At 47.2% G+C, this 22,109-nt stretch overlaps 1 protein-coding gene and 1 non-coding gene across 2 annotated transcripts in view; one reads left to right on the top strand and one right to left on the bottom strand.

Annotated features, from left to right (window-relative positions):
* Positions 1-990: 990 nt before the first annotated feature.
* On the top strand, positions 991-1,099 carry LOC122149984. The gene has a single exon (XR_006163425.1). It is a non-coding gene; the product is annotated as a U6 spliceosomal RNA (small nuclear RNA).
* Positions 1,100-20,244: 19,145 nt separating this feature from the next.
* The window catches only part of IVD (isovaleryl-CoA dehydrogenase), a 26,541-nt gene continuing 24,676 nt past the window's right edge, over positions 20,245-22,109 (bottom strand). The window contains exons 10-12 of the mRNA XM_007940449.2: positions 21,209-21,313; positions 21,030-21,102; positions 20,245-20,378 (exon numbers count right to left, since the gene is read on the bottom strand). Of these exons, the coding sequence (XP_007938640.1) occupies positions 20,245-20,378; positions 21,030-21,102; positions 21,209-21,313 (312 nt within the window). The remainder of the gene's footprint in view (positions 20,379-21,029; positions 21,103-21,208; positions 21,314-22,109) is intronic.

The following is a 22,109-nucleotide window of genomic DNA, read 5'->3' on the forward strand; positions in this document are numbered from 1 at the left end:
CAGGAGGCTTCCAGTCGGGATCTGGGGTGGAGTAGGGGTGGAGGGACAAGCAGACAGGAAAACAATGTGATAACTTCGCGACAGCAACATGTAATGGCTGCTGAGGAAGCAAGGGGAAGGGTGACGATCTCAGCCCCAAAGTGGGACTAGGGTGGGGTGCGGGAGGAGAGGAGAGGCTAACCTTGAGAAGAATTTTAAAAAGCAGCGGGCATTTCCCCCGGCCGCGCCGGCACCAGTAGGGGGAAAGGTGAGGACACTCCAGGCTGGAGAACCGGCTTTAGCAAAGGCTCTGAGCTGTGAAATTGTCGGGATGAGGCAGTAGGTAAAGCTGTAGAGGTGTTAAGCTCTGCCAGTTGGAGGATTTTAAGGGAATGAAGGTCCGATTTGGGTCTCACAGAGATCCCTCGGAACTGTGGGGTGAGTTGAGGGAGAAGTGGGGTTTCCTCCTACCCAGCACTAGCTTCCCCAAGGGAGTCTCTGCCCTTTGGGTCTCTGCCCTCCCTCCCAGGTGAGGATTGGGCAAAAAGAGTCCATCGTGGGGGGAAGAACTACTCCCAACCCCTGTGGCTTCTACCCACCGCCTGGCAGGAGCTCTATTTTACCTCCCTAGGGAAGGGATGGGGAAAGCCCAATTCATTCACCTCCTTGCCCCTAAGGTGGGCAGTACTGACTCCCTCCCCCCACAATCAATGCCATTTCCTAGAGCAGCAACTAGAAAGACTTGGACAAACGTGTAGACCAGCTTTGCCTTCCAGAGGCTCTTTTCCCATCCCACTTGGGAATCTGAACTAGAACTCCCAGGCAGTGGATCTGGCTGATAAAAATCACTTAGAGACACAGGTAAGCATCCTAGGGTCCTCACTGGGACCCCAGGGTCTGCATCAGACTCAGTATTTGCAAATCTTTGGGAGTTAATTTCATCCTTGCCCCAATCCCAGGAGGCAGGTGTGATTACTGTTACCATTTCACAAATCAGGAAACTGAGGCTTAGTGTTCTCTTGGCAGCAGCACATGTAGTAAAACTGGAACAAAGTAGAGAAGATTAGCATGACTCCTGTGCAAAAATGACGTGCAAATCCATGAAAGAAACTGAGGCTTAGAGCCACTACATGCATGTCCCAAGTCATACAACAAGGATTTATACCCTAGCCTGCCTGACTCCTAGGTCCCAGATCTTGATCACCAAGCTGTGTCCTATTTTTCCTGCTTCCTTCCCTTCTGACCAGTCAGGGATTGCCAGGTTGCAGGATGCGGGGTATCGATGAAGCCTCACTATATAGCCCTGCTGCTTTCCAATGAGCATTTTGCCACAACATTTGGAAGTAAGCTCCCCTGGCTTTTCCTTGGGGTCCCCAGCATAGACCATACCTATTTTTATTTGCTCTTGCAGCTCCCTGGACCATCTATCTCCAGCATCTGCACCCTCCTGATTTTCTAGGAAGCTCTCAAAGTTCAGGTCCACCTTGCTTCCTATAACCCTAAACCCGAGAGGCTCTCACTGTTTCCCGCTCACCTTCCTAACCTTCTGCTGCTTTGCCTGAGTCTCTCTGTAAGGAAACTATAAACCCATGGAGGGCAACCCATGGAGGGGAGGACTATGGCTTCAACTTCTTTATGGCTTCCTTTGTGTCTAGCACAGTCCTGGTCCCAAGGAAGGACAGCATTCTAGGTCCTTCAGGACTGCATATCCCTCTACCTTTCACTTTCCACAGAACCACTTGGGGGTCTCAGACTGGCAGCCTTTAAGCAGAATTCAGTAGGCAGACCTGTTCTGTTTGACTCTGATAGGGCTTTGAAAAATAAAATTAGGAGCCAACGCTGAGAAATTTGAAGATTTCAAATAAAAATCCACATTTCCAGTTTCTCTAGAAAAATCAGATATAGCTACTCTTGGCTCACATTTCCACTGGCAACAGTAGGCTGAAGCCAAGTAGCAAATACCATCTTTATGGGGCAGGTATGTTCCAGTTTGCCATAGTCCCCACCTTAACCACTTGGTACATTTGTGAGACCAGTCTTACTCCTGAAGGTTTTCAGGCTCATGATCCTTGCCCAGCATTGTGGCCACAAGATACCAAAGAGTTGTAATGGCCCAGGCTTTTGGAGTGCCAGCCTGGCTTGCATCTGCTTAGACAGCCTTATTGGTTTCTGATGGCCAATCTCTTAATAGTAGCTTCATGATACCCCAGGAGTAGATGTTTACTGAGTACGCTCCATGATCCATGGGCCTAGGCTGGAGATGAACAGGGAAATTAAACATGGTACAGAGTCTGTGGGCTCTTCTAGATCAGATCTATGACTAGTCCTGAGAACCTGTCATAATGCCTGGCAAATAGTGGATGTCTATAATAATGTTCAGTAAATCGAATAGTAAATAATTGCTACATAGTGAATGAATGAATACATTAATGGAGAGGGGAGGACTGTTCCAAGAAGCATGACAATGATCTAGGTGAGGACCACTTAGAACCTCAGTTCCCTCAGAGGTCAGTTAGCTCCTTCACTGCGGTCAGGACACCTGTCTTGCTCACTTATCAAAATGGGATTTGTTAAGTGAGATCCCCTCCCCTGAGGAACTTATGTAGCTGTGAGTTGGAAGCCCAGTGGCTCACCCACTGCGGGGAGGGACAAGCTCCTTGAACCCAGACATGTAGACCCCTGAAGCGATGAGGAAATCTAGGTCTAGAACGGACAGTGTCTTAAGAGCCTTCAGAGCCAGGGATCTTATAGAAGCACTCAACATATATTTTCTTAACCCTTGACAACACTGTGAGGTAAATACTGTTCTCAAATTTACAAACAAGTGAGGAAATTGAGACCCAGAGAGTCTAAGTAAGCATCTAAGATCACATAGTTAAGAAGCAGCAGAGGCAGGCTTAGGGGGGCTCCAAAAGTTTTACTTTTTTTAAAAAAAAAATTATTATGACATTTAGCATAAAGGTAAGCAGAGGTCTAACCCACTTCACAGGTCTAATATCATCTTTCTGCATTTCACATAGCGTAGTGATTAAGAGCGTAGGAGCTCTGGTGGCGTAGTGCCTAAGGCACTTGACTGCTAACCAGAAGGCTGGCGGTTCAAACCCACCAGCCACTCCTCGGAAGGAAGGTTGGGCAATCCTACTTCCGTAGTGATACTGCCTCGGAAACCCAAGGAGGGGTCGCTATGAGTCGGGTCTGACTTGACGGCACATAACAACAACAGTGATTAAGAATGTGAGCTCCAGAACCAGATTTCCTGAGTAGAAGTTCTGAAGGCCTGTCTTCCAAAAGGGGTTCAGTTCGCCAGCCTTTTGGTTTGTAATCAAGTACTTAACCATTTACATCACTCAAGGACTCCTTCTAAAGCATTAGCAATTGTGAATCTACTTCATCCTGCCCCTCTCTTGCCATGTTTTGTTATCCAAGTTTCCAACTGAAATCTAGTCCTGCAGTCCTTGTTTGCTGTCCTTGTCTCCCACCTGGTGCCCTGACTACCACGGTGCCTATGACTCTGTTCTGACCACCAAGCTGCAGCGTAGCCCGCCTCTTGGCCTCAGTCAGGCTAGAGGCTTCCCTTTGCTGTGTCTGTGGAAGGTATGGAGGGCCTCTCTCCCTTGGCTTTCCCACTTGATAGTGCTCCAACCCACTTTCCCAACACCAGGGCTGTCTCCCTGGCCCAATCATTTTCCCCTGCATTTGGAAAGATCCTCAGTGGGGTCCCTAATCTCATACCCCTACCCCCACCCCTGCAGCAAGATGGCTGATTCTCTACAGGCTTCCAGCCACAGCTTTGGACCTCTCCTAGTTTTCCAAGACCAAGACCAGAGGGAGAGAGTCACCCACGGCCCATTTGCTATTTTCCTTCAGCCTTATTGAACCCATAGCCAGGACCAGCCCCTCCCAGCAAAAACACCTACAGACTGAACTATAAATACTCTGCTAACCCAAACAGTGCCACTCACTCCCTGCTGTTCAGACACCAAGGGAATCCAGAAGACCATGCATATAAGATTGCTTCTGACATTGGAAAGTTTCCGCTCTATCCAGCAAAGGTGAGCCCCTCTGTAATGGAAAACCAAAAAACCAAACTCACTGCCATTGAGTCGATTCTGACTCATAGCAATCCCTGGTGGATTTCCAAGGCAGTAAATCTTTATGGAAGTAGATTGCTCCATCTTCCTTGTGCGGAGTGGCTAATGGGCTTGAACTACCAACCCTTCGTTTAGCAGTCAAATGCCTTAGGCATGGCGCCACCAGAGCTCCTTTCTGAAATGGAAGAACCCAGCAAAAAATATATGATCCAAGCAAAGGCCAGACAATAGCTGGGCAGGTAACACCGAGACTCCAGCATATGACCCCCCCCCAAAAAAAACAAAAAGTCCCTTATTTTTATTATTCTACTGAAAACAAATCTTACAAGAGGATTTGTGAAAATCATGCTTGATTATAGGGGTAACATCTTTTTTTGAAAATAGTTATGGGGACGAAATCCGTATTGTTTTTCTCTGTTAGTGTATGTTCTATACCAGAAAACCAAACCAAACACACTACCGTTGAGTAGGACCCGATTCATAGCGACCCCTCCGTGGGTTTACAAGACAGTATCATTATGGGAGTAGATTACCCAACCGTCCTTGCGAGGAGTGGCTGGTGGATTTGAACAGCCAGCCTTCTGGTTAACAGTCAAATGCAGTACGCCACCAGAGCTCCCTGTATGTTTTATAGTAATAGGTAATGTTTTTGGAGAGATTCTATGAGCACTGTGTTAAGTCCTTTAAACATTCTCTTTTAATCCTTAACCAGTCTTATAAAATAGGTACTGATATTATTCGTATTTTATTGATAAGGAAGCGGAGGCACAGAGAGTTTAGATACCTTGTCCAGAGTCACACAGCTAATAAGTTGCAGAGTCTGGATTCAGATCCTAGCGTTCTCACTTTTAATTGGTCTTCTAGCACTTGTTCCTAAAGGAGCTTCCCCAAACAATTCCCTATACATATGCTTCCCAAATGCACATTTGGATTTTATACATGAAATTGTTGGAAGCACCGTTCATGTCACTATTGGAGTAGGGGCAAAATGTTGCCAGTGGATTGTCATATTTCTTTATAAAAAAGAATATTCCTTTTGCAAAGCTCATCAAAAATACCCTTTACTTGCCCTCTGTACTCACTTTGACACTGAAATAACAATGTGGTCTTTCAGGAACATCAGATACACTTCAACCAAATTCCAACTATGGGCAAACCCAGCCCTGTCCCAGTGTTTCAATTTTTGAGAAAAGACGCAACCTCCCACCCAGTTTCCAAAGCCAGGAACCTGCAAGTCATTCTTGGTACCTCCCTTCTCTACCCAGCCACCACTGTATCTAATCCATTGCCACAGCCTGTCCAGTCATTTACCTCAAACGCCTGGCGTCTCCTCCTCCCCAGCCCAGCCCAAGTTCCACAGACCTACCGCCTCCCAGGTTTCCCCGCATCCGTTCTGCCCCACCCCACCCCCATCCTGTTCTCCTTGCAGCAGCCAGAGGGATCTTTCCAAACCACAGATCTCATCATATCACTCTCCTGGCTTAAAATCTTTCCACAGCTTCTGTTCGATCTCAGGATAAAGATCGGAATCTGGAACTGACCACCGAGCTGGCCCCAGGCAGCAGGCTCTGTGATCTCAGACCTGGGCTTGGTAATACTTCTGCATGTGTAATGTTCCCTCCCTTGATCCAAATCTGGCTAAAGCCAGTCTCCCTGCCAGGCAAGGATGAGAATCTCATCTGCATTGGGTCCTACTGTTTACCCAGGACTTGGCAGAGTACTTGCACAGGTAGATTCTCAGTAGCAATTACCAAGTAACAAAGGAATAAATGACTGAATGGCAGAGAAGTCAGGCCTGTGCCAGCACTGCAGTGGCTCTAGTCTTGACTGTCTGTTTTGCCAGATGCCCACAGCCTTGGGCTTTCCTATTAGCTTAGAATACTACCTCCTGCATTCAAGCCCTGCCCATTGCCCTCAGACCTACCTCTCCTGGCCTCCTGTGCCCTATTTTCAGGAATGATTATGACATTTGTTACCGTGGCTTCTTAGTTTCCAACATTTGTGGGTTTTGTGATTTGTGCCTATTTTTACTATAAAATTCACTGACTTGATTCATTCAATGACTGGTTCAATAGTTATGGGGACGAAATCCGTATTGTTTTTCTCTGTTAGTGTATGTTCTATACCAGAAAACCAAACCAAACACACTGCCGTTGAGTAGGACCCGACTCATAGTGACCCCTCCTTGGGTTTACAAGACAGTATCATTATGGAAGTAGATTACCCAACCGTCCAATTATGGGGTTTGACAGGCCAGACTCTTTAAATCTAAAGACAAAAAAGTTATGGTTCTGGCTCCCATAGTTTAGATAGCTTCCTAGAGGAGCTAGGTGCTGTGACCCTGCTACTAAAAAGATCTGCTTTCGAAAGCTCACAGTCTGAAAAACCCTATGAAGCAGTTCCACTCTGCACACATAGAACGGCCATGAGTTGACATCAACTGTACGGCCAATGACAACAACAACAAAACATCAGAGAATTTAGTTCAAGGCAAAGGCTTGGGGTTTCCCCTGCCCACTACTGCCTTTTTCCCCAGGCTGCCCTTGGTGATTTTGGTTAAATTTGATTTTATTTAGAGAAGATAAGGGAGGAGCAAAAAGAAAGGTGGGCCTCACCTGCAGCCACCCCCTCCACCGCCCCAGGGCAGGCATTCAATCTGTAAGTATTTATTGGGCACCTCCACTAAGCTAAAGGACCTCCGATGGGGCTGCTACCTGAAAGGTCAGTAGTTCGAACTCACCAGCCACTCTGTAGGAGAAAGATTAGGCAGTTTGCTTCTGTAGAGATTTACAGCCTTGGAAACTCTGTGGAAGTGACTATTAGCTGGAATCAGCTCAAAGGCATCGGGGTTTCCATTAAGCTATGAGCAAGACTCCTCGGAAGGAAGGTTGGGCAATCTACTTCCGTAGTGATACTGCCTCAGCAACCCAAGGAGGGGTTGCTATGAGTCGGGTCCGACTCGACTCGACAGCACATAACAACAACAACAACAACAACAAAGGTGCTGAGGGTTGTCACTTCAGATCCACCCAGAGGCTCCGTGGAGGAAAGACCTAGTAATATGCTCTTGCAAAGATTATACCTAGAAAACCCTTTTGGGCAGTTCTGCTCTGTCACAGGGAGTTGCTATGAGTTGAAATCAACTCAACAGCACCTAGCAAGAACAACAAGGTGCTGAGTTCTCAGCAGCAAATCAGAGATGCAAGTATTATGACGAGTGATACTCATGTTCGTTCTTGAAGAGTAGCTAACAGCAGAATTGATGGGAAGCATGGAAATGATCTATTTTTATGTCTATCTTCCCAACTAAATTGTAAACTCATTTGTCTTGGTAACTGATTTTGAAACCCCAGGACTGCTGGCATATATTGGCTGCTCAGTAAGTGCTGGGTGTCCTTAGCTGAGCAGGGGATTGGTGGATGGAGGGGCAGGTCATTCAAGTGGGCTGAGCTGGGTATGCTGGCTGGGGGGTCAGAAGCTGGATGAGGACACTGGACAAGCAAGTGTTTTCCTGACAAGAGGACTGGTTTGGTGGGTCCCAAGAAAGTCCTCACTTTAGGGGGTCATTAGGGACCCAGAGACGAAGTCTAGATGAGGCAGCAGGGAAATGGGTTGGACGGTTGTTCCCAGTGAGAGTGAGCAGGCTGGAGGGTTAGGGTTGGGGCTAGGGGAAGGGAGGGAGCTTATTGAATAACCTTGTGGGGAAGCATGAGATGCTTGAGCCCACAGGAATGCCTAGCTGGGGTTCTGGGCTTGGGGCAGTGGGAATGTGGGAGTTTTCTTGAGAATGTGGTTAAGAAGAGGGAAGTGTTCATAGCCTCCTCTACCCTGAGACCAGAAGAACTAGATGGTGCCTGGCTGGCTACAACTATCAAACATTCTGATCAGGGTCATAAAAGAGGATGCTGATAGAAAGGGAGAAAAATGTGGATCAGAGCTTCAAATTCTCAAAGAATCCAGAGTTACTAGACCCACTGAGACTGGAGGAAGCCCCAAGACTATTGCCCTGAGATACTCTTTAAACCTTGAACTGAAACTATGCTCTGAAGTCACCTTTTAACTCAATTGGTCAGATCAAAAAGTAAAGAATGTCACCTGTGAGTACTGTGCTCTTTTAAAAAATTATCTGTATGAGACCAAACGGACAAAAGTTACCCTAAAGCATAGATGAGAAGGTTGGTGAGCTGAGAGACTAAATTAATGGGAATATGGGAATACAACTAGAACAAAAATAGTAAAAATGTTGACACAATGTAAAAAATGTTACCAATGTGACTGAACATTCTATGGGTATATTGTTGAATGGAAACCTACTTTTCTGTGTGTATTTTCACCAATAATACAAAAAAATTATATATATATATATATATATATATATATATATATATATATATATGTAGCCTCTAGTGGCTTAGTGCCTAAGGCATTTGACTGCTAACCAGAAGACTGGTGTTTCAAACCCACCAGCCACTCCTGGGAAGGAAGGTTGGGCAATCTACTTCCGTAGTGATACCGCCTCAGAAACCCAAGGAGGGGTCTCTGCTAGGAGTTGGATCCGACTCGATGGCAGTGAGTTTTATACATATTCGGTAAATATCTGAAAAAAGAAAAAGAATAGGGAAATATGTGAGGATGTACATGCCTATCAGTGAGGGAGATGCTGCTAGGATTAATACCGTGTTAGTGTGGAGTCAGATTCCCCGGGTGGTACAAACAGCTGACGCACTTGACTGCTAATTGGAATGTTGGTGTGAATTCACCCAGAGGCACCTCAGAAGAAAGGCCTTACAATCTCCTTCTGAAAAATCAGCCACTGAAAACTCTGGAGCACAGTTCTACTGTGACACACACAGGGTTGCCATGAGTCAGAATAGACTCTCTGGCAGCTGGTTAGGTTAGGTTCAATGTCTGTGGCAGAGCTCCATCTGACCCTTCTATGAAGAGGACTAACAGCCTCTCCAACAGACAGATCATTTTGTCCCCTGTTGGCGACAGGCTCCACCCTCTGAGGCTCATCTGCAGCTCCAGCTCCACCCCCTCATCTCCAGGGCTCACAAAGTCTCCACCATGAAGCTCCACCCCTTTGGAGTTGTGAGTACGGAAAGCAAAGTGACTCCCGCTTGAAGGTCTCTGACAGGCCCCTCTGTGTCAGTAACTGGGGCACATGTGTGTGGTGGGGGTACCCAGTTGGTGGGTGTCCAACCACAGAAGGATAAGACTAAGGAGGACCCCACTAACCTTCCAGCAAGGACTTCCTGACTTCACCTTCCTTTACTCTGGAGCCAGCAGACTCCCTGGGGGAGGGGGGCACCCAGGGAGAGATGGAGATCCCAAAGGCTGACTGTTTCTCATTGCAACCTCACCCCCTTCTCTAGTTTGAGGAACTAGGAGGTGTACTCTGTTCATTGGGGCACCTGGAGGTCGGGACAGAAAGAGAGGTGCTAAGAGAGGCTGGCCCTGGCAGAGCTAGGTCTGCATTTGTGAGTGGTGATTCTTCAGCGTGAACTGTAGTCCTCTCTGGGCCTTGGGTGCAGCCTCAGAATTGGGGAGCAGATTGCTGCTCTCCTAGGCAACCTCAGTCATATAAAATTCACATACATCCAGCCTTCGTTAGCAAGGTTGCTATGGCCCTGACCCCCACCCTTGCCACCCTTGGCCATCACAGGGGGTTTGGAGAGAGGAAGGACTGGAAGGGCTGCAGGTTAATTGGGAAGGACATCAAGTCTCCCCTCATTAGGCTTTTCTCATTTCAGATTCCCTTTACCCCCTTGTGCTTCCGCCTATTTACAAGCATAATAAGTCTTATAGTAAATTTAGTGAAACAATTTTATTTCAAGAATCAACATTTCTCGAAGCCTAATAAATACTTGCCCAACCTTCCTTCTGAGGAGTGGCTGGTGGGTTTGAACCACCAACCTTCTGGTTAGCAGTCAAGTGCCTTAGGCACTATACTACCAGAGCTCCCCACAACAACAACAACATTGCCCTAGCCTGGGAGCATCAGACAGGGCTCAAGTGTGTACCAAAAGGCTTTGCCACCCCATTTCCATTAATAAAAGGTCTCTGGGTAGCCCAAATGGTTAGCACTTGACTACTAACCAAAAGGTTGGTGGTTTGAAACTACCTAGCAGTGCTGCAGAAGAAAGGCCTGGCAATCTTCTTCCTGTAAAGATTATAGCCAAGAAAACCTTAGCAGCTCAGTTCTACTCTGTAACACATAGGATAACAATGAGTCTAATTAACTTGATGGCAACAGGTTTTTTTTTTTTTTTTCCTTGTAAATACAACAAGCATTTGAGATGGGGTCACCCAGCTTGTCCTGAAAACACACCATTGGTAGAGAAGACTGGATTGTGGGAGCCCCAGCGGATGCACAAAGTGGACTCTTAAGGTAGGCTGAGGTGGGTGGGCCCCAGTGCCCAGCTTATCTCCCTTGGGCAGCTGTTTGCTCACACTCCCTGCTTCTGCTCCTATAGCATGTCTGTCTACCAGTCTGTCTGTTGGTTTATGTGAAGTATACAAGTCTGTGTGTGCACTCTCCCAACCCTGCCCCCGTGTTTGCCTCTGGATGGGCACAAGTGTGCTTGGATGGAGCTGGAGGAGTGTTTTTCTATGGGAGCTGGCATAGCCCTAGTCTTCTCTTCTTTCTTCCTTCCCACCTTCTACTGCCAGCAAGGGCAGTCCTCTGAGGAGGGGAGACACTGCCTGTGCTGTCCCCTGGGCCTAGAGTGTCTTTCCTCTCTTCAAGAAAATCTCCACTCACCTGTCAAGCCCTTAGCTCATCCATCTTTTCCGGGGCAAAGCTGTGTGGCTGCCTGGCAGAATAGCAGAAACCTAAGTGGCCCTCTTTGAGGCTGGTCTGGGCTAACTCAGTTCTGTCTCCTCAGCCCAGGGCATGGCTCTTAGTAATGTCTCTATAAACGTTTGTTGAACATGTGGTTTATGGGGCTGGGCAGGGAAGCAGTGACACCCACTCTTTTGCCATCTGACCTCTCCGGCTTGCTGAAAATAAGTTCCTGGGATTGGCTTTGTGGCTGGCATGCCACCTAGGCTCTGGGTCACCTCTGGTGGCATCATTCTAAAAATTATAGAAGCACAAGTTTGGAAAACAGTTTGGGATTATCTAGTAAAGCTGATCGTGTATATATCCCACAGCATAGAAATTCCATTCAGGAAATGTTCCTAGAGACACTTGCACACATGCACCAGATATACGTACAGGAAGGTTTCAGAGTAGGCTCAAACTGGAAGCAACCCAAATGTCCATCAACAGTAGAATGGATAATTAAATTGTAGTATTTTCACACAATAGGATACTGTACAAGAAAAACAATGAAGAATTACAGCTCTACTCATTAACATGAATGAGTCTTTAAAAACTATATAATGATGAGCAAAAGAAGCAAAACACAGAAGAATATATATAGTATGATTCCAATTATAGAAATTTTAAAAACAGGAAATCCAGGCAATATTGTTTAGGGATACATTCAGAGCTACTCATTGCATTCAAGTCGATTTTGACTCATAGTGACCCTATAGGACAGAGTAGAAGGGCCACATAGGGTTTCCAAGGCTATAATCTTTACTGAGCTCTGGTGGTGAGGTGCCTAAGGCATTTGACTGCTAACCGGAAGGTTGGCGTTTCAAACCCACCAGCCACTCTGTGGAAGGAAGATGGGGCAATCAATTTTCGTAAAGATTTACCACCTCGGAAACCCAAAGGGGCTTACTATGAGTCACAATCGACTTGAGGGCAGTGGGTTCAGTCTGGTTTCATCCTTATGGAAGGAGACTGTCACATCTTTCTTCTATGGAGGGTCTGTTAGGTTGGCACGTAACCATGTGCCACCAAGACTCCTTACAACCAGAGATCAACTCATTCACTGCCATCGAGTTGATTCCAACTCAAAGGAACCCCCATTGGGTTTCTGAGGGTGACCAGCTGGTGGGTTTGAACCGCTGACCTTCTGGTTAGCAGCCAAATGCTTTACCCAGTAGGCAACCGGATCTCCTTACATACCATAAAGAAAAGGAGAGGGTTATCACTAAATTCAGGATGGTGTTTCCTCCGGGGAAAATGTGTCAGGGTGGGGCTCATGGGCTTCTAAGGCACTTGCAATGTTCTCTTCATTGACGTGGGTGCTGATACACAGGAGTTTTAAAATGATTATTCTTTACACCGTATATATGCATGTTACACACTCTTCTCTATGTACCATACATTTTACACAATAAATAAAAAGAATGAGGTATGCCCTAGCTCTGCCCTCTCTCTCTAACCCATCCCCCACTCTGGTTCTCAGCAGAGGAGGGACCAGGGCTCCTCATCACAATTCCTTTCTTCTGTTTCTGAGTGGGTCAGACAAGGGATATTGGGGGCAAGGGCCTCCCCTCTGCAGCTGGGCCTGGCTACTCCAGCGTGGAGGGTCCGGGGGAGGCAGGGCAGGCAAGGCTGACTGGCCCTGCTGTTTCTGCCAATGTTGGGGATTAGGCCAGGGCTCTGGCCCACCTGTTGTTTCACTCATTCAGCATGAACATAGCTACTGAGTGCTTACTGTGGCTTAGATAAGTGAGAAATGGTCTTTGACCTCAAAGATCTTACAATATGCTCAGAAGTGACCACATACACAAACAACCATGGCACCAGTAAAACGTGAGCTAAGTGTCACATGGCCACACCCACTGACTTAAACATTTATTGAGCACCTACTATGTGCAAGGAACTATGCTAGGTGGTGAACATACAAAGATCAGTCGTCATTCTAACCCTCAAGAGGTTCACAGCCTACAAGATAAATACAATGGTATATCTGCAAGCACACTGATGCAGATCAGGGAGGAGGAAGAGGTCTCCCCCAGGATGGGTAGGATAGGGGCAGAGGATGGGGATGGGTTAGAGAGGGGAGGTCTTCCTTAAGAAGGAAGCCCCTTAACTGAGGCCTTTGGGATCAGGCAGCAAGAGCAAAGTGAAGGGCTAGAAGGAGGGCCAGCTGGGGCAAAGGCACAGGGTGAGAAAAAACACAGGGAGGACTGTGAGAATCAAGTACTTAACAGGTGGGAATGAGGGGGTGGGAGCAGAGCAGCAGGAGGGGAAGGCTAGGATGGGTCACAGTCAGATTTGCCTCGCAAAATCTTAGATCTTAGAGGTGTTGGGGAGCCACTGACGGACTTAGGGGAAGCTTGATAGTTCACTCTATCAAGTGGAGGGGTTGAGGGCATTGGACTGGAAGACAGGAGGCAAGTCGAGGAGATTGTAGATCCAAGAAATATGTAGGAGATACTAGGCCAGCCTCAGTGTCTAAGTGTGCATGCAGGTGTGTGTGTTTTTTAAGAGAGACTAGATGAGTAGCTGCTCCCTGCCGACATGACCAGGGGGAGCCCAGAGGATGTGCACCCACCTCACACTCATGTCTTGCCGCTGCCTCTGGACACCGTGGAGCACATGTGTGAGCAGGGGGCAGGGACAGCCAGAGGCATGCTGTCTGATCCTAGGGCTCCCATATGTGGGTACATGGACCAGGATTTGCCAGAGGAAGTGAGAAAAACATGGGCATGCAATGAGCTATTCATTAATCAAATGTATGCACTTTAAAAAATTATCCTTAGAAGTGCCTACACTTAATCATTAAACAAGCATATCATTTGGAAATATGAAGTCAATTACTGAAAAAAAAAAATGACTTAAAGATTCTAAAGTGATTTCGTCCTAGATGTGGGAATCGGGATGAAGAGGGGAAGGAATTTTTTTTTTTAAATAAGCTTTTTGAAATTATCATGTTTCTAAAACCATACACATGTAACACAAAATGTTATTTAAAAAAAAAACATTGGCCTTTTTTTCCTGAGCTTATTTCCTTTTTAAACAATATTGTTAAAAATGTCCTTTCTTGAGGAGAAAAATGTGGAACAGAACTTCAAATTCTTAGAGAATTCAGACTCACTGTACCTATTTAGGCTAGAATAGTCCCTAAGACTATGGCCCTGAGTTACTCTTTAAATCTTAAATTGAAATTATCCCCTGAAGTTACTTTTAAACTGAGGCACAGTTTAGCTCAAAAAGTAAAGACTGTCTTCTTTAAAAAAATATATCTATATAAGACCAAATGATCAACAGCTAATTTAAAGCACAGACGGAAAAAGTGGGGGAGCAGGGAACTTAAATCTATAGGCATGAAACACCTAGAACAGAAATAAACAGAATATTGACACAATGTGAAGAATGTAATCAATGTCTAGAGTAATCATGTCTAGAAACTGGAATGGAAGCAGGTTCTGTTGTGTGTATTTTCACCAAAAATATTAATTTAAAAAAGGGTCCTTTTTTTTTTTTTTTTTAATTGTGATTTGGGTGAAGATTTACAGAGCAAATTCACTTCCCATACAGCGGTTCACATACACTTTGTCTCAAGACATTGACCACAGTTTACCACAATGCAACAGCTCCCCTCCCACTTCCTCCCAATAGTTACCTCTTCCCAGTGTCCACCCCTCCATGCACTCCTGCCCCCTCCCTGTGCATAAGCAGCCCTTCTTTTTTCTCATGATTGTTCTCTCCAAGGAGTGTATCTACCTGAGGTAAATGTTCAACTCATATACCTGTCTATTGTTGGCTGGAAGCCACAGGCATGGTTTCAATTCCAGACCTGAAGGGCAGCTAGGGGCCATAGTCTCAGTGGTTCCACCAGGCTCTATTGCACCAGCAAACCTGGTCCCCCCTCCCTTTTTTTTTCTGCAAATAATTTTGAGTTTTGTTCCACATTGTTCTCCCTATCAAGGATCTCCTACATAGATCCCCTTCCAAGTGGATGACGGTGGTAGCTGAGCACCATCTAGTTCTTCTGGTGTCATAGTCGTATAGGCTGCAGATCGGATGGTGTACCAGTCGCTAGGACTAATTGTTTTCATAAATTTTGGTTTTCTTCATTCTTCCTTGCTCTGGACAAGGAGAAACCCATCGTTGCATCTAGATGGCAGCTTGCTAGCTTTTAAGATCCCAGTCGCTACTTGCCAAAGTAGGAGGTCAAAGCCAATTGAGCTTGATGTCCCCTGCGACTGTGGTCCCAAGCCTTTAGGTTCAACTACTAGGTCCCTCTGGGTAGCTGGCTGTGACCAAGCAGTGACCACAACCTTGCCCCTTGTCAGCTCTACTATACACCTGGGAATCCTGATTATTCACATAAACTTATAGGACCTTGTCTGCCAACCCTATATATGTTCTTGGATACACTCAAAAAGGATCCTTTTTTGTATAAAATGGTGATAAAATAGCTGATTTGTGTTTTTAATGTTTTCATGTGGCAAAATAAAACCTCATTGATCCCCTGTGCGTCCCAAAATCCGAATCCGGGAGCCCCGGGTCCGGAGTCTCCAGCCCAGGCCAGAGACACGGGCTTTGCGCGCCTGCGACACCGCGCCGCCGGTAGGGGTCAGGAGAGCTCCACGCAAGGCCGGAGGAGCAGCTCCCGAGACTAGCCCGGCGTCTGGGTGGAGCGTTCCGCGACGCCCGGTGCCTCAGGAAAGGTGTTAGAGGGCTTTCCCTAGGCTGGGGTCACGACGGATGGCCACTCGTGTCCTGGGTTTTAGCTCTGCCAGGTGGGGCGTGGTCTGAACGCCGCTTCTCTGCCCTCATGCTACATTGACTACCGGCCCTGACTGCAGCCAGCGTGGGGCTTGGCTGGTTCACCCGCTACGGGTTCTCGTAGTCCTGGAGAACTCACCTTAGTGGTCTTGCAAAGGCGATCCTGCGCCAGCATTGCCTATTACACTGGGGTTGTCCTAAGGATCAAGGAGCTAATTACATCAAACGTGATTTGAGAGCGTACACTGGATTTATGGGTTTAGAAAACGGACTCAAGCCTCTAGGGAGGTCCTTGCTAGGCCCCGGATAGGTTTTAAAAGGTTGCTGTGCCTCAGAATTACCTCTAGAGGTGATTTCATTAGGTGTAGGGTGGTATCCAGGAATCTGCCTTTTTTTTTTTTTAACAGGTTGACACATTCTGAAAAGATTTGTGCTCAATCCACATTTGGATGAACATCCCCCTAGCTTCTGAAGTCATCCCACAGGGCAAGCAGTCGGGAAAACAAAGAAAAAAAAATGAGAGTCAACAGTGGTGCTGGGCTGATATTAGAGGCTGGGCGCTGGTCCAGTAGAGATCTAGTTGCCCCATGACTGTAAACAGTCTAAAACTCCAAGAACCAAAGCAGAGGTAGGTACTCCCTAGGCTTCCTTTCATGGTTCAGGCTATGGTTTTTTTTTTGTGTGTGTGTGTGTGTGTATGGTTTTATTATATTTGTCTTTTAACATTTCTACTTCATATAATGGGAGCTCTGGTAGCATAGTGGCTAAGGCACTTGACTGCTAACCAGAAGGCTGGTGGTTCAAACCCACCAGCCACTCCTCGGAAGAAAGATGGGGCAATCTACTTCCGTAGTGATACTGCCTTGGAAACCCAAGGAGGGGTTGCTATCAGTCAGGCCCGATTCGACGGCGCATAACAACTTCACATAATAGCAGAATGATCACAGGCTCCCAAACATCCACTGGGCAATGTTGCGATGTTCTGCACATTTCCAGGCCAGTCGTTTCGGCTACAAATTTTGGCAAGACCACCATTTTAACCTCATTCATCTCTAGCACAGCAGGGGTAGGATGGGGAAGTGAAAGGACAGCTTCAAGAGCCCAGGAGGCTTTACCTCTGGAGGGAGTGCACTGGGGTTTATGAGTCTTCACCCCATCTGTCTCTAGCCCAGTCTGGGAACAGCACTTGGCTACAGGCTAGGACCAGAAGCCAGAAGAGAAAACCAGCTTCCTCTTAGGATCTTGGAGTAGTACAGTACAGGCCCATCATCCCGTCTTCCACCCTCACACTGTGCTCCACCCAAGCTACTGGGCAGTGGGACTCCAGGCTAGTCCTCTCAGAACACTCCCTATTTCTGCTGCAACCAGATCTGGATTCTACTTCTAGTTCTTATCTTGGGAAAATCCTATTTCTTTATCTTTTTTTAAAAACTCAAGGATGTTTTCCAGAAACTTATGAGCTTCTACCCTTTGGGCTCCCTGTTTCCTTTAAAATCACTGGGAACACTGGGAAAGGGAGACTCAGAACTCCTCCCTCTTGAGTTCTGATTTTATCACTCCATCCCTGTGGTGCACTGAATTACTTGGTATTGCTTTTCTAGCCAGTCTTTTTTTTTTTTTTAATTGTGATTTGGGTAAAAATTTACAGAGCAAATTCACTTTCCATACAGCAGCTCACATACACTGTTTCATGACACTGATGGCAGTTTCCCACAATGCAACAGGGAAGTTACCTCTTCCCTGTGTTCTTCCCTCCCATGCACTGCCTGTGCATATGTAGCCCTTGTATTCTCCCATGACTGATCTCTCCAAGAAGTGTATCTACCTAATGTAAATGTTCAGCTCATATACCTGTCTTTTGTTCGGCTGGAAGCCACAGGAGTGGGTTCAATTCCAGACCTGAAGGGCAGCTAGGGGCCAGAGTCTCAGGGCTCTCACCAGGCTTTATCAGACTAGCAAACCTGGCCCCCCCCTTTTTTCCCCAATGATTTTGAGTTTTGTTCCACATTGTTCTCCCACTCTATCCAGGATCTCCTACATAGATCCCCCTCTGAGTGGTTGACAGTGGTAGCTGGGCACCATCTAGTTCTTCTGGTCTCACAGTTGTATAGGTCTAGCCATAGTCTTTGTAACTCCCACTGGATTACTGGGTGGGACCATGCAAATAAGGTATGTAGAACTCTGATTTTGGGATTAGTTAGTTTTGTTACTAATCCAGCCTTAAAATGAGCCTTCCTAGAGATGGAGAGGGGATCTCACTGCCATCAAGAGAGAAGAGCTGGAGATGAAGGAGAGTGCATCCTTCGACCCACAATCCCAGCACTGGACCTCCTTGGCAGAGACGCCTGGCACAGAGAGATGCACCTGGCAGAGAGAAGGTCGCAGTGTAACCAAGAGGAACGGTGGGCTTACCTAGGCCATGTAGCAAGAAAGCTGAGTGACTTTGGAGAGGAGGCTTGCTGATGGAGTGGGGTGCAACTAGGTGTACCTATTGGCAGAGCTAAAAGAGCTTTGTAACATTTGCCCAAGCAGGGCAGAGGCCTGGCTGAGAGGCCAAGGGCCAGTAAGGAGTGTCCGAGGGCACAGCAGAAGGGAGACTGATTGAAGAACTGTATCCTGAGAGCATTTCTGAACCTGAATTGTAGCCTGTTACTTCCCTAATAAACCCCATTTAAAAAACACACACAAAAAAAACAAAATCACTGCCATCAAGTTGATTCCAACTCACAGCAATTGTTTCCAAGGTGGTAAATCTTTACAGAAGTCTTCCTTCCATGGAGTGGCTGGTGGGTTTGAACCACCAACCTTCTGGTTAGGCACTATGTCACCACAGCTTCTTAATAAACCCCATAGTTGTGAATATTGTCTGTGCGTTCTGTGTGGCCATTGCAATGAGTTATTGAGCACAGCAGAGAACCAGTGAGTGCTGTGGAAGGGATGGTTGGTGTCAGAATTGGTAAAAGGCTGGAGGGTGGCAGCATGTCTGGCCTCACAGGAATAAGCCTTGGGTTGCTGATGGTAATTCTGTCTTTCTCTTGTGAGGTTAGAGGAGGTCAGAAGAGGCCGACCCTGTGCCATTTTTGCACTCCTCCATGACCAATGAGCAGGCTGGAGGGCAGGAACAGGACCATGGCCAGCCACTCTCCCTGGACCCAGGGCTGAAGTCAGACAGGAGGTGGCAGCAAGTAGATTGTTCTCAAAAACATCAGTTTAGAAGCAGATGGGTTTGCTTCACAATGTTTCGCACAAAAGGCAGTAGCTGCTGTGTGGTTTTAACAAAATTAGCCATAGCCTGTCCAGAGAAATGTATGCAGCCAGCCAACACAGCAGGGGCTGTGCCTGCCACCCAAAGTCAGCTGTCACATGAACAGGACTCTACTGTGCCCATGGCAGAGGTGTGGGAGGGCTCAGAAGGGCTGCTGTGGTGGCCAGCATCCAACAGATCCTCTGCATGCATTCTGATCTCTGCCCTGCAGGGGGCACTCAGTGACACAGGTGTTCTGAGATGCCTACTCTCAGAGTTCCACCCCAGCAGTGTGGGCGTTCTGGTAGCGTAGTGCCTAAGGCACTTGACTGCTAACCAGAAGGCTGGTGGTTCAAACCCACCAGCCACTCCTCGGAAGGAAGATGGGGCAATCTACTTCCATAGTGATACTGCCTTGGAAACCCAAGGAGGGGTTGCTATGATTCGGGTCCGACTCGATGGCACATAACAACAACAACAACAACAGTGTGGGAGTTTGGCCCTAAAGAAAGAGAAGCCCCAGAGGGATGGGGGTTTTCTGCAGAATGGTTCCCCCTTAAAAACTGCAGGGAGCAGATACCTCTAGAATTAGGCAGAAACAAGAGCAGGCTCTCCACCCCCAGAAAGAAAAATGACTACAAAGTTCAAGTAAATGGAATGGGGAAATACAATTTTTCTTTCCCAAGAATATAGAATGACAAGGAAACCATTAACCTAAGATTTGATTCAAAGTCTGGTGCAAATTTGGGGAAGATTCCAAATATCCATAATCAAACCACAAGTAAGTTAGCAGAGTAAGAAAAACACAAAGCAGCAAGTGGTTAGATACTTACTCCCATCTATAATGGCAGTTCCTCTCTGATCCTTTAAAGGGGTGTGAGTCGGGATCGACTCAACTGCAGTGAGGGTTTTTTTTTTTTTTTTGGTATGTGCTAGGTATGAGGCATCTGGTGAACTTGAGCCTTCTTCTTGGCTTCCTGCTAAAGGCTCATCCAAAAGAAAGAGGTGGCCACTGGCCTGACCACATATGCCCAGGCTGGAGTATCAGGCTTAGAAGGTGGAGAACAAGGGCACAGAGTCATCAAAGCCTATCCCAGTAGTCCCCAGAAAAGCCATACTTCCTGCTAGGTCTGTTTGGAGCTGGCTGGTAGGCTGGCCCCAGCTGTGAGGTCCACAGTGCTGGCAGCCATTGGAGGGAACTCAACCTCGTGAAGAGGCCAGAGGGCTGAAGCAAGAAGGGGAATTGAGCAGTAGAGTCTGCTTTGGGAAGGTTGGGAGAGTTGCCAAGCCTCTACTTCTTCCAAAGAAAGGTCTCTAGGTCCTGGGAAAAGAGGTGAAGGGTCTTGGAGCTAACGGAAGTCTGTGTTAAAGGCTCTGCCGACAACTATCCGCCTCACCTCACTGGTCCCAGCCCCAATCTCATACAGCTTGGCATCTCGCAGAAAACGGCCCATGGGAAAGTCGTTGATGTAGCCATTGCCACCTGTAACCAACATGTGGGCAGAGAAGAAAAGACAAGAGAAGTGATGAGCAGTGGGCCAAAGCAAAGACAGCAAACAGTATATGGAAACAGGCCAAGCGGGAGAGAACAACCGAAAAACAGTAGTTGGGGGTGGGGTGGGGGAATGGTAGGCAAGGGGCTGGAGAGTCACCCAGAGTGCTGAGGTTACCTGGCAAAGAGAAGGAAGAACCACTGGCAGGCATGGAAAAGAGGGACAGGAAGACAGTAGCATAGCATGTACTATGTGCCAGGTACAGAGAAGTTAAGTAATTTACATAAGTCACCAAGCCAGTATAGTGGTAGAGCTGGAATTCAAACCCAGACTATCTGGCTCAAGCCTGTGCTCTGAACCACAGGGCTGTTCTACCTCTGAGGCATCTCTCTTTCCCCATTTCCTAACATCCACAGGACCAGAGGGAGAGGAAAAGAGGGGGTGTTGCTGAAGGTAGTAGCAACTATGGCCTCTAAAAGTTTTCTCATTTGCTTTTCCATGTCTTCTAGTAACTGGGGCAGAAAGAACCTAAAAGTCCCCTCTCAGCCACAGCTGGCTTGAGCACAGAGTTAGAAAGAGAGGAGGAGCCATGGGCTCCAGGAGTGAATGCAGCCCTGCAGTGGGGGCTGGGGATCACTCACCAAAACACTGGATGCCCTCCAGGGCGACCTTCGTGGCACACTCTGCTGAGTAAAGAATCACACCTGCGCAGTCCTGCAGGAGATTAGGGGTTAGCAGGCCTTGCCAGGGCCATGCAGACAGCAAGTCCTAGCAGCCAACCCACTGCCCTGGCCTCTTCCTCCTTAAGATTGGTCCTTACCTTGGGGGTGCAGTGGCCTTCGTCACAGGCCCTGGCAACATTGTAGAGGTATTGCCGGGATGCCATGAGGCAGACGTACATGTCAGCCATCTTCCCCTGCATCAACTAGGCACAAAGGGGGATCAAATCAACATGCTGGAGCCATTTTCTGCTCAGAACACTCTGCTGAGTTACCAAAAGCCAGTCAGCAATAGCAACCTGACAGCTATGGGGAAGCTGGGCATAGAGAGGAGATGGGACTTGCCTAAGATGACAGAGATAGGAGCAGGTCAAGGAGGTAAGGCCAGAAAGCTGCCCTTTCAATGTGGACTCTGCACTTTGAAATGGCCCATGTGACCACTGAATGGCAGTGCCCTCCAGGACCATCTACCATAGTTCTCATTAATTTCCTGCAGCTTCTTGAGACCTGAAAGTCTGGCAAGAAATGCCACTCCCTTTTCCCTATGCCTCCTCATGACCTGATGTCCCTGAATGGTGCGAGCATTCAAGCATTCAGCTGGTAACCAAAAGGTTGATGGTTCAACTCCACCTAGAGGCATGTCAGAAGAAAGACCTGGAGATCTACTTCTGAAAAATCAGCCACTGGAAACCCTATGAAGCATGGGGAAAGGGGAAGCTTTTGTTTGTGGGGCATTGAGTTTAAATTAATGATGGTGGAATATTTTGGATAAGGATAGCAATAATGGTGGCACAACATGAAAAATGTTATCAGTGTCCCTGAGCTGTAAATGTGGAAGTTTAACAATTTGGTAAGTGTCTTTGTGTGAACTATGATGGTCTGTTGTCTCCGAGGCATCATGGCGTTGTTGTATTTAGATCTCTGTTAACTGTTTGTGAAGAGCAGCCAAGGGTGATTCAGGCTCTTCTTGGTGGTTTTTTATCATTGGCCCATTGGTGGAGA

Source organism: Orycteropus afer, unplaced genomic scaffold (genome assembly GCF_000298275.1).
Source record: "Orycteropus afer afer isolate SDZICR_OR568_19922 unplaced genomic scaffold, OryAfe1.0 scaffold00068, whole genome shotgun sequence".
Taxonomy (NCBI): domain Eukaryota; kingdom Metazoa; phylum Chordata; class Mammalia; order Tubulidentata; family Orycteropodidae; genus Orycteropus; species Orycteropus afer.